The 16,764-nt window shown below is 34.1% G+C and overlaps 1 protein-coding gene across 7 annotated transcripts in view; it reads left to right on the top strand.

Moving 5' to 3' along the window:
• The window catches only part of LOC148872657 (alkaline ceramidase-like), a 39,858-nt gene extending 33,704 nt beyond the window's left edge, over positions 1–6,154 (top strand). For all 7 annotated transcript variants that reach the window (XM_088970563.1, XM_088970564.1, XM_088970568.1 and 4 more), the window contains one exon: positions 5,146–6,154. In XM_088970563.1, the coding sequence (XP_088826689.1) occupies positions 5,146–5,659 (514 nt within the window). In that variant the 3' untranslated portion in view covers positions 5,660–6,154. The remainder of the gene's footprint in view (positions 1–5,145) is intronic.
• The last annotated feature ends 10,610 nt before the right edge of the window (positions 6,155–16,764 follow it).

Below are 16,764 nucleotides of genomic sequence, written 5' to 3'. Positions count from 1 at the left end.
TCTCTTGTTCAACAATGCCTTTTAAGAAACATATTTCTAAATGATATCCTGTTCTTGATTCTATGCCTTACAAAGATGATTTATATGTAAGGGATTTTGGTGGTTGAGCAAGCATGCTTGGTTTCATGTATTGACTCAAGTCCATTTGTATCTTTTTTTCTTTGATCTATTGAGCTTTGACAACAAATTGGTATTTTGAACTTTGAGTCCATTTCTTGTTTGAAAAGACCAAGAAAAAGGAAAGAAAATCTTTAAAAGGTAACAATGATGCAAAAGCTTGAAACTTGACAAAATTTTTTTTTTCTTGTTTCATTTTCTTTATAGTTCAAGCTTCTAAATGTTGGGCAATTAAGAAACATCATGTGTAGAAATGTAGAATACATATTCTTCTTTCTGAAATGGTTAGGATACAAAAGTTTTGACCCTTTGTAGGGAAGGGTCAAACAAAGGGATATACGCATTATTATTGATGTCAAGTTACTTATCAAATAAATAGATAAACATGCCTAGAATATGGGTATAGGTGATGAGGATGCTGACATGGATGAGTGACAAGGCTAGCTTGCTATGGAGGATAACGTTAGAAATGAGCCCATTAGGAATGGTTTAGAACTAGCCCCAATAGTTGACGGGATGAGGGAAAGTTGACTGAGATAATTTAGCTAAGAAGTAAATCAGTCTTCTAAAGCTGATACAAACTTGATTAAAAATAGAGAAGAAAGTGGAAGAAAGGTAGAAGACAACAGAATAGAAGAAGATGGAGAAAAGAAGAGGAAGAAGAAGAAGAGTTTGATAATCTCTTCTCTCCCCTCACTAATCCTTTTGTTAATCTTCATTTTCTAAGTTAATTACAAGTATGCCCTTAAGTGGGCGGTCAGCTAAGCAAGAACTTAAAATAAACTTATAAAAAGAAGTAACAGGCCCATTAACAAAGAAAATAAATAATACACTACATAAATAAAAGAATAGATACTAGGGCCCATTCAGCCCAGTCTCTCTACACTCCCCCTCAAGCTGAGCATAGATGTCAATCATGCCCAGCATGCTTATATAGTGTGTCAGCTTCCCTCTTGGAACACCCTTGGTCAAAATATCATCCAACTGCTCTTCTGAAGAGATAAATGGCAAGCAAACCTCCCCTAAAGCAACTCTTTCCCGTATAAAATGTCTATCAATCTCTATGTTCTTAGTTGTCATGTTGAACATGATTATGTGCAATGTTGATAGCTACCCAGTTTTCACAATAGAGCATCATTGGATTTTCATAGTCAACTCCCAACTCTTCTAAAAGTGATTGTAGCCACAGTAATTTTGACACTCCATGTGCCATTGCCTTGTACTTTGCTTCAACAGAGGATCTAGTAACTACAAATTGTTTCTTACTCCTCCATGAGACAATGTTCCTTGCCACCATAGCACAAGATCCCGAAGGGGATCTCCTATCATCAATACATCCAGTCCAATCAGCATCAGTGTATACCTCCAGTTTCATGTGTTCATATTTGGCAAATAGAACACCTTTCAAGTAACACAAAACTCATTATGCAGCAACTAAATGTGTATCTCTAGGAGAATGCATAAATTGACTAATAACACTCACTACATAGGAAATACTTAGTGGAGTCATGTAGGGATATAACAATTTCCTAAGTAGTCTCTGAAACACTCCCCTATTAGGCAAACGTTCGCCACCAATAGCAGAAAGCTTATGATTGTGATCTATAGGGGTGGAAGCCAGTTTAACACCAAGTTTACCAGTCTCTGCAAGGAGGTCAAGAACATACTTGTGTTGAGAAATGAAGATACAATCCTTAGATCTAGCAACTTCAATTCCTAAGAAATACCTGATATCTCCTAAATCCTTGATCTCAAATTTAGAGTTAAGAAATCTTTTGAGTTTACTCACCTCCTGAGTGTCATTACCTGTGACCACAATGTCGTCAACATAAACAATCAGAAAAGTCACTAAAGAGTTACTTCTTTTCAGAAACAAAGTATGGTCAAATGGAGTTTATGTGTAACTCAAGGAGACGAGCAGCTCTGAATCTCTCAAGCTAGGCCCGAGGAGACTGTTTGAGACCATAAATGGACTTTTGCAATTTACACACCTTCTCTTGCATTTCCTTTCCATACACCCCCGGAGGCAAAGACATATAGACCTATCATGTAGGTCTCCATTCAATAAGGCATTTTTAACATCAAACTGGTGGAGAGGCCAATCAAAAGTAGTAGCTAGAGACAACAAAACCCAACTGAGGTCATCTTGGCCACAGGAGAAAAAGTCTCAAGGTAATCAATACCATACATTTGAGTGTAACCTTTAGCAACCAATCGGGCCGTAAACCTCTCAATAGTGCCATCAAAATGATATTTGATGGTGAATACCCATTTACAATCTACTGGTTCCTTCCCTTCAGGCAAATCCACGATATCCCAGGTATGGTTCTTATTGCAAAGCATCCAATTCAGTTATCATAGCATCCCTCCATTCAGGTTTAGATAGGGCTTTTGGTACAGACCTGGGAATCATATGGGAAGATATAGAGGCAAGATAAGAGTAATAGGTAGGAGATAGAAGGCTATAGGACAAGTGTTTAGAGATGCAATGTGTTGTACGCTTCCACTTGCCTTTGCAAAGGGCAATAGGAAGATCAAGGTCTGGAAAGGAAGTAGGTGGGTCAGAGGAACGTTGACCTGTTACCTCAGTAATGATAGGAGGTGCAAGAGGCTCTATTGCAAGAGTGGAAACAACTTGCCTATACTAGAAACTGTCTTTGGTACCACCTTTGGAGAACAGGAAGTGAGGGTACTATAGGAGTAGGTGGAGGAGGGGGAGTAGGAATACTTGAGGTAGACACAGTGGGAGGAGAGGTAACTCAATAGAGGACTCAAAAGGAACTAGAAGAGGAACAACTAGAGACATAGAAAAAGGTTCCTCAGATTGCTCCCCCTTAGGAGAAATACTAAAGAAAGGAGTAGACTCGACAAATGTGACATCCCGAGAAACAAAGCGAGTGCCACGAATCGGATCAAAATAGCAATATCCCTTTTGCGTGGAGGCATGTCTTAGAAAAATACACTTATGTGCCTTAGGTTCAAATTTGGGTCTTTGATGGTTATGAACATTTACATAGCAAGTGCACCCAAAAACTCGGACAATAAGAGAAAAGAGATTCTCATTTGAAGAGAAAAGGCTAAATGGGGTTTTGAAACCTTGAACCCGGGAAGGTATGTGATTAATAAAAAAGGTAGCAGTAAGGACAACATCTCCTCAAAATTTAATAGGAACATGAGATGCAAAAAGGAGGCATCTAGCAACCTCAACCACATGGTGGTTCTTTCTTTCCGCCACTCCATTCTGCTATGGAGTGTAGGAACAAGAATTTTGATGAATAACCCCAAAAGTTTCAAAGTAGGATGAAAGGTTCTTCTCAAAATATTCTTTAGCATTATCAGAATGGAATATTTTGATCCGGGTGTTAAACTGGGCAAGGATAAGTTCATGAAATTTTCGCACAATAGTTGGTACTTCATCCCGAGATCTCATGAGATAAATCCAAGTGTAACGAGAATAATTATCAATAAAAAGAATAAAGTACTTGTAACCCACCATAGTAGGCAAATGATATGACCCTCACACATTAGAGTGCACAATATGAAAATGACAAATAGATCTTTTATTGCTTATTGAATAATAATATCTACAATGCTTTGCAAGTTCACAACACTCACAATGAAGACTCGATAAAGACACTCCCTTAAACATATTGGGAAACAAATAACTCAAAGCAGAAAAAAGGCAAATGATAAACCGGAAATGACATAACATGACTCTATCAATAAACTCTAACAAAACAAACTCCAAAGCTACTACATCAGGTGGTCCAAGACTCCTATCAAGTGTGTCTAGCAAGTATATTCCATTCGCCTCATGGCCACTCCCAATCGTCCTCTAAGATTTCAGGTCCTAGAAAACACAATGGGTAGGAAAAAAGGTTGTGTTACAATTTATGGATTTAGTCAAGTTGCTAACAGATAAAAGATTGGTATTAGGTTTGGGGACATGAAGGACAGAGGATAAAACAAGGATGTCAGAGGTCTTGATATCCCCTTTGCCAGATATGGGAGCAAGAAACCCATCAGCAGCAAACCCTCTACTAACTAGGCAAAAGATCCTTTAATCTATAGGGAACTTATCTCTCCATACACTCTCCTAATCAAAGGGTGTATGGGAAAAAGAGAAAAGAAAGAAAGAGAAGGGAAAAACCTACTCTGATACCAAGAAGTAAATCAGTCCTCTAAAACTGATATAAACTTGATTAAAAATAGAGAAGAAAGTGGAAGGTAGAAGACAGCAGAACAGAAGACGGAGAAAAGAAGAGAAAGAGGAAGAGGAGTTTGATAATCTTCTCTCTCCCCTTGCTAATCCTTTTGTTAATCTTCTTTTTCTTAGTTAATTACAAGTATGCCCTTAAGTGGGTGGTCAGCTAAGCAAGAACTTAAAATAAACTTATAAAAAGAAGTAACAGGCCCATAAAGGCAGGCCCATTAACAAACAAAATAAATAACACACTACATAAATAAAAGAATAGATACTAGGGCCCATTCGGCCCAGTCTCTCTACAAGCTACATGCATAGATGATAGACTGCGCCTGACTTGGTGTAAATGGAAGGCTTCAAAGAAAAAACAAGGGGAAGGCCAAAGAAGTTCATAAGAATTATGAAATGATCTATGGACCTAAAATATCACAGCAGTGTACCCCTCCCAAGACCCAAAGTAGCTAGGACCATCATTGGGAAATGGCCCTTTTATGTATGTTTTAGAAGTGACTTAAAGAAACAAGTCTGAATGTGTCAATGGTCAACCTTAGTGATTGGTGGAGGAATATTAGTTTGCAGTTTAAAATAAATTTGAACAAGTTGCATGCATAATAGAAAGTTGCCTTGCATAGCCTCGACATGTTCATTTTTTTTTTTTGTGGAACCTTCATCAAGGTGGGAGGATAGATTATAATCGTCCCTAGTGCCCTTTCATTTAAATCTGTTAGGTTAAGAGCATGATCTTTTACTGAACCATTCTTTGCTGTTCTGTTCATTATTTTACAATTGTAATGTACATAATGACATTTGGGATCTATTAACAGCCAACAGCAAAGTGATGAAACTCCAATGGTCTGGGAAATGCTCCTCTACATCTACATCCTCTACTCACCGGATTGGCACTATAGGAGTACAATGCCTACCTTTCTGTTCCTTTATGGTGCTGCCTTTGCTATTGTCCATTCACAAGTGCGTTTTGGCATTGGTTTCAAGTTGCATTATGGGATCCTCTGTCTGCTCTGCATCCCTCGGATGTACAAGTATTACATCCACATTGAAGATGTCTCAGCCAAGCGTCTTGCGAAGCTTTATGTGGGAACCTTGTTTTTGGGGACTTTGTGTTGGCTGTGTGATCGCTATTTGTGTGAAGAGATATCCCACTGGTATATTAACCCACAGGGTCATGCATTATGGCACGTCCTAATGGGTTTTAACTCTTACTTTGCAAACACATTTTTGATGTTCTGTCGTGCTCAGCAACGGGGCTGGGCCCCAAAGGTCGCCCACTTCATGGGGTTCTTCCCTTACGTGGGAATCCAGAAACCGAAGAGTCAGTGAATTAAGAGTACGCATGTCCGCATGAGGTGATGGGAAATGTGGATCGTCTCTTAATAGGCAGTATGAACAGGTGAGCATCGACGACAAGCAATCACTTTTCTTTCCTTTTCCTAACTGGATGGATGTAAATGATGGTGAAAATATTCATGTGGTTGGTTGTGATCTCGTCAAAAATCTTCAGTGTAAAACTGCCGGGTGCTTGCAATGTACCATATTTATACCCCATGGTCGATGGAAGTGAGATCAAGTGGATCTTGGTAGGTTCTATTTTTGGATGCTTTCAATTGTTTCAGAAAGAAAGTAGAAAATGTGTTAGATTAGTAAAATTTGTCCTTTCTATGGGGAAACCCTATTACAACTCTTGAAAAGCCGTTTTTTAACTCGTCCGAGAAGTGCTTTTTGGGTGAATCTAATGTTTTGACTGAATGTTGAGTGTTGACAGGCTGTCAATATTGGATTTGTTTTGCCTTCTAATATACGACATTTTCATTGCTATTGAAGCGATTTCAGGTGCTCTTTTTCTTTCATCAGATTTGATATGATAATCCAGATTTTTAGTGAGGTACCTACCGACCTAGGAATTTTCCACATTCTACGTGGCAAATTAGTTTAGAGTCCTAACCTAGAATACTACATGTGGCAAACCGGTAGTAAAGGGTAGAGAAGTACTTTTGATTGAGATCGTTCCCACCTGCGAACAGAGCTGATTTTTACTTGGTCCAAGTGATGGTTATGAAATTGAAGATTACTAGATTTTTGCTGCAATAGAAGTGCAGATTTATACTGATGGTTATACAAGGAATCTTCCCAATAAGATTGCATTGACAAGACGAAACCTGAGCTTAGTTCAAAATATCGATTCTCTGGTTGGGCAAAATTTGGAGTCTTCAACAGTGATTCTCTTTTATTTTTATTACTTTTCAGTTAAGATATATTGATAAATTAATATATTAGGATGTTTGTTAATTGTTCAAACCAATCTATTAAAGTCTCTAATCTCAGTTTTAAGCGTTTTGATGACTTCGAAAATTAATATATATGATGGATAATTTTGAACCATGAGCGCAAGGTGGGAAATAGCAACTATTTGGCAAATTATATTACATATTATTTCTTTATTTTATAAAGGGTGCAATGGTGAAATAATTCAATTAGTTTGGATATTCGAATTAAATGGTTAAATCAAACATCGAATATTCAGTCAAATTCAAATTCTGATGACCTTCGTAAGGATTCATCCGATATCAAATCAAATTCAAGTCATTGGTTTTCTAATGGAATTCGGATTGAGGTATGGTGTGATTCACTTTTTAAATTCGCTTCATTTGAACCTTTTAATCATACCCCTCGCCTGAATCCTGATATAAACAAACCTCAAAGCATAGCAATATTCAGCTGCATGAGATAAATGAGAAAGGATGAAATTGGTGGAATTTAGAAGGGTTCCTGGTGACAAAATCTTCCCTCTTCTGATCAATAATAAGCTAGTATGGCACTTAACAACTAATAGAAAACTATCAATATTTAGCAGGCGACCATCTTATTTTCTGGTCCAACAAATAAATATAAATGGGCAAGAATGAGGATGAATTCTTGTATCACTAACTCAGCGGCTCATCTGATCCCTATGGCTGCACCTTAAGTCGATGACTGACCATCCATTTTTAGCCACCAAAGAAAGAAAAAAAAGCTTCTATAAGAAACCCTCATAGAGTGATAACCGCATCACGATTCAAGACCTGTTCCAGAAGGTGGCCTACAACCGAGAGAGATGTGAGTTGATGGGGAAGTGAGAAACTGGAAGCGGAGCTCCAGCTTTCTTCTCTTTCTCCTTCCTTTTGGCTTTCTCAGGAGGACTTCCGGACTTCATCTGTCCATCATCAACTACGCGCGAAGATGAAGGAACAAAGCACCCAAAAACGTTCAAGAGCGACGAAGCCATTTGCAAATTTTGCCTTATCTGTTCCACACTTTCACTTCTATGCAAGAACAAGAAGAAGAGGAGATGAGCTGAAAGTATACGAAGACTGAGACCGGCCTAGAAGATTTGAGTGGGAGAAAGGTATTACCGGGTGGGTGGTTTGTATATAGTTGGAAATGTTGAATGGATGGGTTAGATGGTCTGGGTTTCGCTTGCAGAGCAAGGTAGGGTAGCTACTGGGTCAGAAAACAGAAGTCTTGTCTGGTTCACTATGACAGTGGGCTCTGCTGACGTGAGTCAATCAAAACACGGCCACCTCACACAAGTTTCCACTAGTCTTTTGCGTGGCGCTGGATGTTTCTCGGCATCTTCGTTGGTCCTTGTGGGTCGGTCATGTGGCTGCTGCCGCTACGGCCTATGGGATTGTTAGTTAGTGGTCGCCTTTGCGTAATAATCATGGAATGAGAACCATGCACGGTCTCAACTTTCAACTTTCAATGGAGGCTTTTGAATCTTCCAAGGGACTCATAAATTAAACTAAATAAATAAAGACTTGAATTGAAAGAAATAAGATATATCTTATGCCTGGCTTGGGATGGCAATTTCCACCCTATCCGAGGTATCCGCCTTGGCTTTTTTTTTTTTTTTTTTTTGAGAAATGGATTTTGGGATTTTACGGCCATTAAGGGTATGATAGAGTATAATATTTGATTAAACCTGATCCTCCCCATTCATATATTGACTATTAAAATACCCCTATTATTTATAATTAAATTATCAATATATCAGGGGATATACCAAGATTACATAGTACAGGTTTTGGACCTGACCCATCCACCTTTAAATGAGAGGAGGGTAGAGTTGAGGACGAAAAATTTTGCATTTTCATGTATGAAGAGGGTTTGAATATTAAAATTACAACCCACTGTAAGTCTTCGGGAGGGTATGAATTGGAAGAGTCAGGAGAGGGGTGAGAGGAGAGTCTAGAATTTATAAAACCTTTTGTGAACTCGTCCTATTCCCATCCCTACTTATGCTGGAACTAAGGGCGATCATGGACTGGGGTTGGTTTGGGTAGAGCTTATAACCTATGCTATGGGCTCTAGTTTAGGCCTGGACCAGGGCCAGACTAGGCTTGGTTCCAAGCTATGATTTAGTCAATGTTTGGCTTCTACCTTAATTGAAGATTAGGTTTAAAATTTAAAATATTTGAATAACCATTATTTTCAAAATGTTTGAAAAGAAATTTAGATTTTAAATTCTCAAATGAGTGATTAAATTAAAAGATTAAAATATTTGAATAACCATCATTTGAAAATAGTGACATTATATAGTTAAATGTCTCAAGTGTGTGATGTTAGGATAGGGTGCAATTAAATTGAGCTTCAATCGAATAGTTTGGGCTTGAGTTTCATTAGGCTAGATTCGAGTTTGATGCCCATCAATTTTTGAATATTAGGGTGAATTTGATTAGTTATTTCAATTTGAATTTGACCAACAAAATGTTTAGCTTGAAAGTTTGTGAGCCTAGATCGATTAATATAAAAAATATATTGCTATATTATGTAATGCAGAAATATAGTATATATTAGTTTTAGTAAAATGTATTATAAATATAAAAAATATTATATATTGTAAAAATATATAAGTATTCCAAGTTTCAAGTCGAACTTGAATTTATTGAATATTTACATAAACTGAACTTTTTGCTGAAAATAGAGTTCAAATCGAACTCAGGAGTATTTTAGTCAAATCAAATTAAGACATGCCAAAATTTGGCTCTCGGTTTGATTACACCCCTACGTTAGGAGATAGGGTGTGATATTAGAACATAAGTTTTTTTTTTTTTTTGCTTTTTTAGTCCTCAATTTTAACTGTACACACTAATTTTACTGAGATTATTGCTATACATATATTTTATCTTGGTATTTATCAAAATTTTCCTAATTTTGAAACATCTCTTCATTGTTTTATGGGGTGCTTGACAACATGGTTGGTTTTGTTTTTTAAAATCTTTTTTGTATTTTTTATCATGTTTCATGTTTGAAATAGTAAATTTGGTAAATAATAAATAAGATAATATTAGTTAAAAATTTTTAACTTATTAACATAAAAATAAATTAATATTATTTTGACTATTATTTTCATTATAATGAGGTCTATGATTGAATCCCAATTAAATAATCAGTTCAAGACTGATTCTACGTGGTTATTTATTATTCATAATAATATAAATATAATTATTTTATTTTAAAAAATATAATTTAATTTATTATTGTATCTCCAAATAGGCGTTAAAAAAATTGTATCTCCAAATTGGCTTCCCCGCTAGTTAAGAAATGAAAACAAAGGGAATTATAATTTGATGAGATGGAACAACTAATATACACATATCCTATCCTTATTTGAATAAAATTATGTAAAATGAGAGGGAGAAACTAAAGTGGAATTTGATAAAAATGAAGTCTGAAAAAATCTCTCTTTAACCGTCCTCTCAAAAGCAAAATTTTGTCTTTTTGTTTTTCAAAGCATCTTTAATTAATATTAACAATTTTACCCAAAAAAATTAATATTAACAAGGAGGCGGGCATTTTATTCTGAACCACATGAATAATGAATTATGTCCGAAAACATTCCATACATCCACTTACCAAATCAGATTTTTTTTTTATTCTTTTAGAGGTACGATTCAGACGTTAACACAAACAAGACCCGACCTTTGAATAATTTTTTTAGATGAGAAAATGTATGGTGGTAGTAAGACATGGAATGATTAGCACTTATATGATATACTGCTCCATTATTTAGAAGCTTTTTCAGTACCAGTCAAATACTTTTTTAGATTTCAGACCTTGAATCAGAGCAATCAAAAACCACCTAAGGCTGTATTTAGTAAGAGCTCAAAAAGTGAATGCACTGATGTGTGAATGTGGGTCAACATTAGTGTTAGAGTTCTAAATGAATCGGGTCTGGTACGGGACAGGGTGTGCTAGTCTTATTTTGATTATTAACTAGGACAATTGGATTTGACTCCATCAGACCCGATTAGATTTATCAACTATAACTACAAATGATAATGACAATTTAGATCGTGCTTCATTTTAATAATATATCCTAAATAAAACTGAAACTAAAATACTAAATTGTTTATCTGTTGATAATATGTGTCTTTAACCATAATTATATATCTTATGTATTATTTATGGAATTTCTTCTTTTAGACATAAAATATAACAAAAATTATAATAAATAATCCAAGGGATCTTTGTATATTTTTAATTTATAATTAGTTTGAAATAAAAAGAATCAATCCTGACTCAACTATTAATCAGCTTTATATATATATATATATATATATATATATATATATATATATATATATATAAAGCTTTGGCTCCTAGGCAGTTGGGCAGTGATCCAACTAAGTACTTTTAGGATTTAGGGTTTAAAGGACCCATACCCACATGGGGGGACCAAACACCAATAATCCAATACACCCAAATACCCTTAATTAACCCGTTATTGAGGTGAGGGAAGCCCATATTTAGGCTCTAATTAAAGAGGTCACCCTTGGTATCAAAATCACTCTTTTTCTTCTTTTTTTTTTGGGAATTTGTCTAAAACTCACTATGAATTTTCAGCATTTCTCTTAAACTCACCATAACTTTTCAAAATGTCTAAAACTCACCATGTCACTAACTCAACGTTAAACAGACTAATGGGCGTTAATATATTACCATTTTAACCTTTATAGAAAATATAAAATATATACAAAATAAATTAATGGGTGCTAATGTATTACCATTTTAATATTTAGACATGAAAAAAGGAAAAAGTTCAAAAAAATATTTTCAAATATAAAATACATAAAACATAAAAATTACAAAAATATAAAAAATTATAGAAATTGCAAACAAAATAAAAAAAAATCAAATTATAGAAACTATAGAAATTGAAAAACAAGTAACAAAATAAAAATTGTAGAAAAGCACCAAAAATAAAAAAAAAAACACAAAATTTGTAAATAAATAACAAAAATACAGGAAAATTTTAGATTGTAGAAAATAGAAAAATGTAAAAAATATTGGAAATTATAACAAATATTAAAAGTGCAAAAAAACAAGAAAATTGAAAACTGAAAAAGACAATTGAAAACTGAAGAAAACAAGAAAATTGGACACCTCTGTTAAGAAGCATTAACAGTGCACTAATTGAATGTGAGTTTTGGAAAATAAAAACTTATTGATATAGTGAGTTTTAGACATTTTGAAAAGTTGTGGTGAGTTTAAGAGAAATGTTAAAAACTCATGATGAATTTTAAAATATTTCCCCTTTTTTTTTATCAAAATCACGTCTTTTGTAATCAACAATGAAACAGCCATTCGACCTATTGAAACTAATACTGAAAATAGGAGCTAGTCCGTTTTATTCAGATGTATAACAAATATAGAAAAAACCCAATTGTTCATACATAATTTAACTTAGATCATATATATATATATATATATGAGACGGTGGCAACTGCATCATGGCATTCACCTTGAATGAAGCTAGCTAGAGTTATTCAAGGAGATCTACAGGCGAGAGAGGTGTGAATTGATGGGGAAGTAAGAAACTGGAACTGGAAGTGGAGCTCCACCAGTTTTTTTTTTCTTGCTTCTGTCTTTCTCAGCAGGCGAACTTCACTTCTAAATTCTATACGGGAAAGAAGCCATCTGCTTTTGTTTTGGGTTATCTGTTCGACACTTCACTTCTAAATTCTATACGGGAAAGAAGAAGAGGAAGACGTGAAGAGAAGAAATGGGTTATCTTATTAGCTTAAGTTAAGAGCTGGAAGATTTGAGTCATGATCTGAGTGACCGTGGAACCGTGGAACCGTGGACAGAACATCTCCTCTCACCAATTGGGTCGGCGACCGTGGAACCGCCATGGATATCATACAAATCAAAGATTGCCATTGGTTCCGTCCCAGCGAATCCCCCACGAACATCACCGTCTTCCCTCTCATCCTCACCAGAAGATCAAGCCCATTGAACCTACAACTGCCACGTACTCATCATCAATAGGTAGAAATTAAAGAGGTATTGTCTCAAAAATATCTGATGCATGATCAAAATAAAATGGGATGGTGGAGAAAAACATTTACGTACCTGGGGAGCTCACAGTCAAGAGGCTTCCAACAATCTGGTAATCGGTGTCCAACTGCCAACGAACAGGTTACAGGCGGTTTCGTTAGATTAGATAATATGGTCTGCGAATCCAAAATGTCCAATTTTTGGACTTTTATTGATATTAAAGTCCAAAAGTTGCGTTTATGAACTATAATCCCTATAAAAAAAGCCTTTCGGTTCAACTTCAATCGTTTATAGCTGCATTTTTCAATGGTGCTGAATATTTTAGGGGTGATCATTTCTATTATCCAATATTCAAAATTTTGTCACGTAGCAAAGTGTTTTGGGTTGCATATGTAGCACCTCAATATACTAAAATTACAAGGTATTTGGGGTTTTTATGATTTCATTGGTAGCCAATGGGTAGGGATTGCCAACAGGGTGGCTCAGTTGGGAATCTGGATATATAGCGCAATTCGATCACTGCATTTTTCTCAATTCCTCAGTTGATATAGGGTTTAGATCCCAATTCCTCGGTTGATATATTAGCTGGATTGTTTCAGTGGGGATGCGGATTGACTTTAGGGGATTCATGTCACTAAATACCACTGCAACCACACATTGGGAACATTTCCCTTCTCATTTCATTGAAGCATTTTATCTGACCTCGTAGTAGTCAGCATCCCTAGTGAAATTTTGAACAAAAAATATATATAATGGCGTTCTGAAAATTTATGATGTTGGGCCTATTATAAAGAACAAGTGAGAATCACCCAATGCATCGATACTTTGAACCATTCTAGTCGTCTTGAAAATTTATGAGGTTGGGCCTATTTTAATTGGATGCAGTCCTGGGAGCAATATATTTTACTATAAAATATATTAAATGTATTCATGAGTTGAGACTTTTTTGAGACATTTAAATATGTTTTCAAAATCTAATGTCTATGATCTTTGAAAAATGGTGATTGTGTAAATATTTGAACTTTCAAAGCTAATCTTTGACTTTGAGTTAAGATATTTAAATAAAAATATAACAGTAAAAACTAACATGTCTTTTTATATTTCTATTCATCTGTCTATCTATCTATCTATCTATACTAGTAATTAAGCACATGCGTTGCACGTGAGAAATTTTTCTTCATATTAATTACTTGAATTTTAGATATATCATAGTTAAGATAGAAATTGAAAATTAAAAATGTAATAATATGATTAAAAATAAACTTAAATATTAATTATTCAATTATGACATCATGCATTTTTTTGAAAAGTTGGACCATTGACCCACCATCTAGATAAGAAATAGCATTGCTTTTGGATTAGTTTTAAATTAGGAAAAATTATAGTAAAAGCCGGTTGTACATTTAAAATTTGGTTACAAGTTGGTCCATAAACCAACAAAGCTCTAAAAAATGGTTTTACATTTCAAATTATAAAAACCCTCGTCATGCCATCGAAGGGTTATGTGGTTATTGCCAACATGAAACTCTTAATCCATATTGGACATGATAAAAAGCATATACTAAAATTGCCCTTTAATGTTGGGTGATTGGAAAAAAAAAAGGTTTTTAGTTTCTCTCTCTCTCTCCCTCTCTCGATCTCCCTCACACTCATTCACTCATCGTCATTTTTATTTGCTCAACGACTATGTGATTTGAAAATAAATAAAAATAATTTTTGGTTTCTGTATTTACGTTCTCTATTTCAATTTCTCTCATTCTCTCTCTCTCTCGTTTTCTTATTTTCTTATTTTCTTATACACTTATATATGGTATTAATCAAATTATATAAAAGAACATGAGACCAACTTGGTATGGTTCAAAAATAAATTATTACACCAATTTGATAAAATTTACAAGAAACTCTTAGCTATGAAATTTACACCAATTGGAGAACGATAGAGATTGAGGGAGAAGAAGATTTTGACCGAGAGGGAGAGTGAGTGAGAAGAATGAGGGAACAATAGAGAGAGAGAGGGGGGGGTTTTGATTTGGCTATAGGTCGAAGCAAAGAGAGTGGAAGAGACAAAGGGAGCATGAGATCGAGAGATGACTATGAGAATGAGAGAGAAGGGAGGGAGATCGAGAGATAGAGAGAGTGGGAGAGAAACTGAAAACCTATTTTCGATATAGGTTTTCTATTGTGTCCAACATGGAATAAGAGTTCCATGTTGGCAACAACTACATAAGCCTCTGATGATATGGTGAGGTTTTTAGAATTTAAAATGTAGAGCCAATTTTTAGAGTTTGGTTGGTTTCTGGACTAACTTGCATCCTAATTTTAGATGTATAACCAACTTTGACTATAATTTCCCTTTAAATTATATATTTCATTTATATTATATAAAATATTTTTTTACTTATCACACTTAACTTTTATTTGTCTATAGTATCATTTTACTCAAACCACTAACCCACCATCTAAAAATAAAACGACATTAAATTTTGTATTATATTTCCATCATTGATAAAATTATTTCTTATGTATAAAACTTATTTTTGTTCGATATAATGAATGTACAATATTAGAGATGTACCCAATATTTTATTTTTTATAAATATATAACATTAGATATGTAGCCAAATTTTTCTCTTATCTTTTTTTTTTCTTTTTTTGTGATTCTTTGTATTTTCTATTATTAAAAATTTTATTATTTGACTATGGCATCACTTAATTTCTAAGTAGATTTTGAAATTGGATTTCAATTTTCATCATTAATAAAAATACTTATTGCATTTCATTGTTATTTATTTTAATTTTTTATTATTTAATTATGACATTATTTATTAATCCATTTGACCCCAAATGGTCAAATTGCTTGCCCACCACTGGGAGGGAAGAAAATGGTTTTGTTTTCAAATTACTTTTCAAAATATTTATTTTTATACCATTAAAATTAATATTGTGGATTTAATTACAAGAATTTAATGATGAGAAAATATATTTTAAATATAGGATTTAATGAGAGAAAATAGGAAAGTATTTTTATTTCCAATTGGTTTTAAATTTTACATTCCATTTTTATCATTAATAAAAATATTTCTTATTTAACATACTTATTATTGTTTAATGTGTATGTTAAAAATGTTCCCAATTTTTTTTTAATTTCTATTTTTTCATTTTATCTATTTTTTAGTTTTATTATTTAATCATGGCAGCATGGATTAACCCATTTGACCCAAAATGATTTAATTTTTTACCACCACTTAGATGAAAACACTATTTTTGCTAGGTAGATTTTAAAGGTATAAGTTTTATGTTATTGGAATTATTAATTTATTAAGTATGAATTTAATTAATGAACTTAATGATGAGAAGAAATAAAAATGACTTAAATATATGATTCAATGAACATGAAGGCAAGTTAATAACTTAAATGTTGGATTTAATGAGAGAAGATTGAATGCATTGAATATCTTTAAATTACCTCTTTTCAACTCATTTAATATCGAAAACCAATTACCCTATTTGCCCTCATTTTTTTATCATTAAATTTAAATAGAGGGGTATATATTGTCCTTAGAAAATTCCAGAAATATTCTTGAGGCCATTCGTACTTTTTAAGGTAGTATATATATATATATATATATAACACTCCACGTCAGCACAAGGATCAAATTTCGTTACATATCGGGGCCTTCCCAATGCGCCTCTATAGGGTGTGTATCAGGTTAGGCCATGGTTCAGAGGGTAGCTAGGACTTAAACTGTTCCCTCTGAACCGATTTTGAAAAATAAATAAATAAAACAAAAAAAGCACTGATACAAGCCGATGCACAAAAAAGCATCGACGTATAAGCATGTATACATCGATATTTAAAACTTTGCATCAGCATGCCTCTCCTTACTCCAAACCCCCTTCATTTCTTGTATTTTTGAATTTTTTAATTCCACATAATTTCCCATTAAACTAATAAGGAAGCAATATAGGCTAAATTATCTATAACAACCAATAGATAAAAGAGGGATTTGATTTTCTAATGTTTAGCCAAGTGACACCACTACCCCCCACTTTCTCCTAAATTATCTCTAATTCCTATTTATCTTCACCCCTACTTGACCAAGTGGCAT

This window comes from Nelumbo lutea, chromosome 2 (assembly GCF_056320005.1).
Source record: "Nelumbo lutea isolate HS-2025 chromosome 2, American lotus-T2T, whole genome shotgun sequence".
Classification (NCBI taxonomy): domain Eukaryota; kingdom Viridiplantae; phylum Streptophyta; class Magnoliopsida; order Proteales; family Nelumbonaceae; genus Nelumbo; species Nelumbo lutea.
The sequence above is the reverse complement of the archived record's forward strand: the minus strand, read 5'-3'. Positions and strand labels throughout refer to the sequence as shown.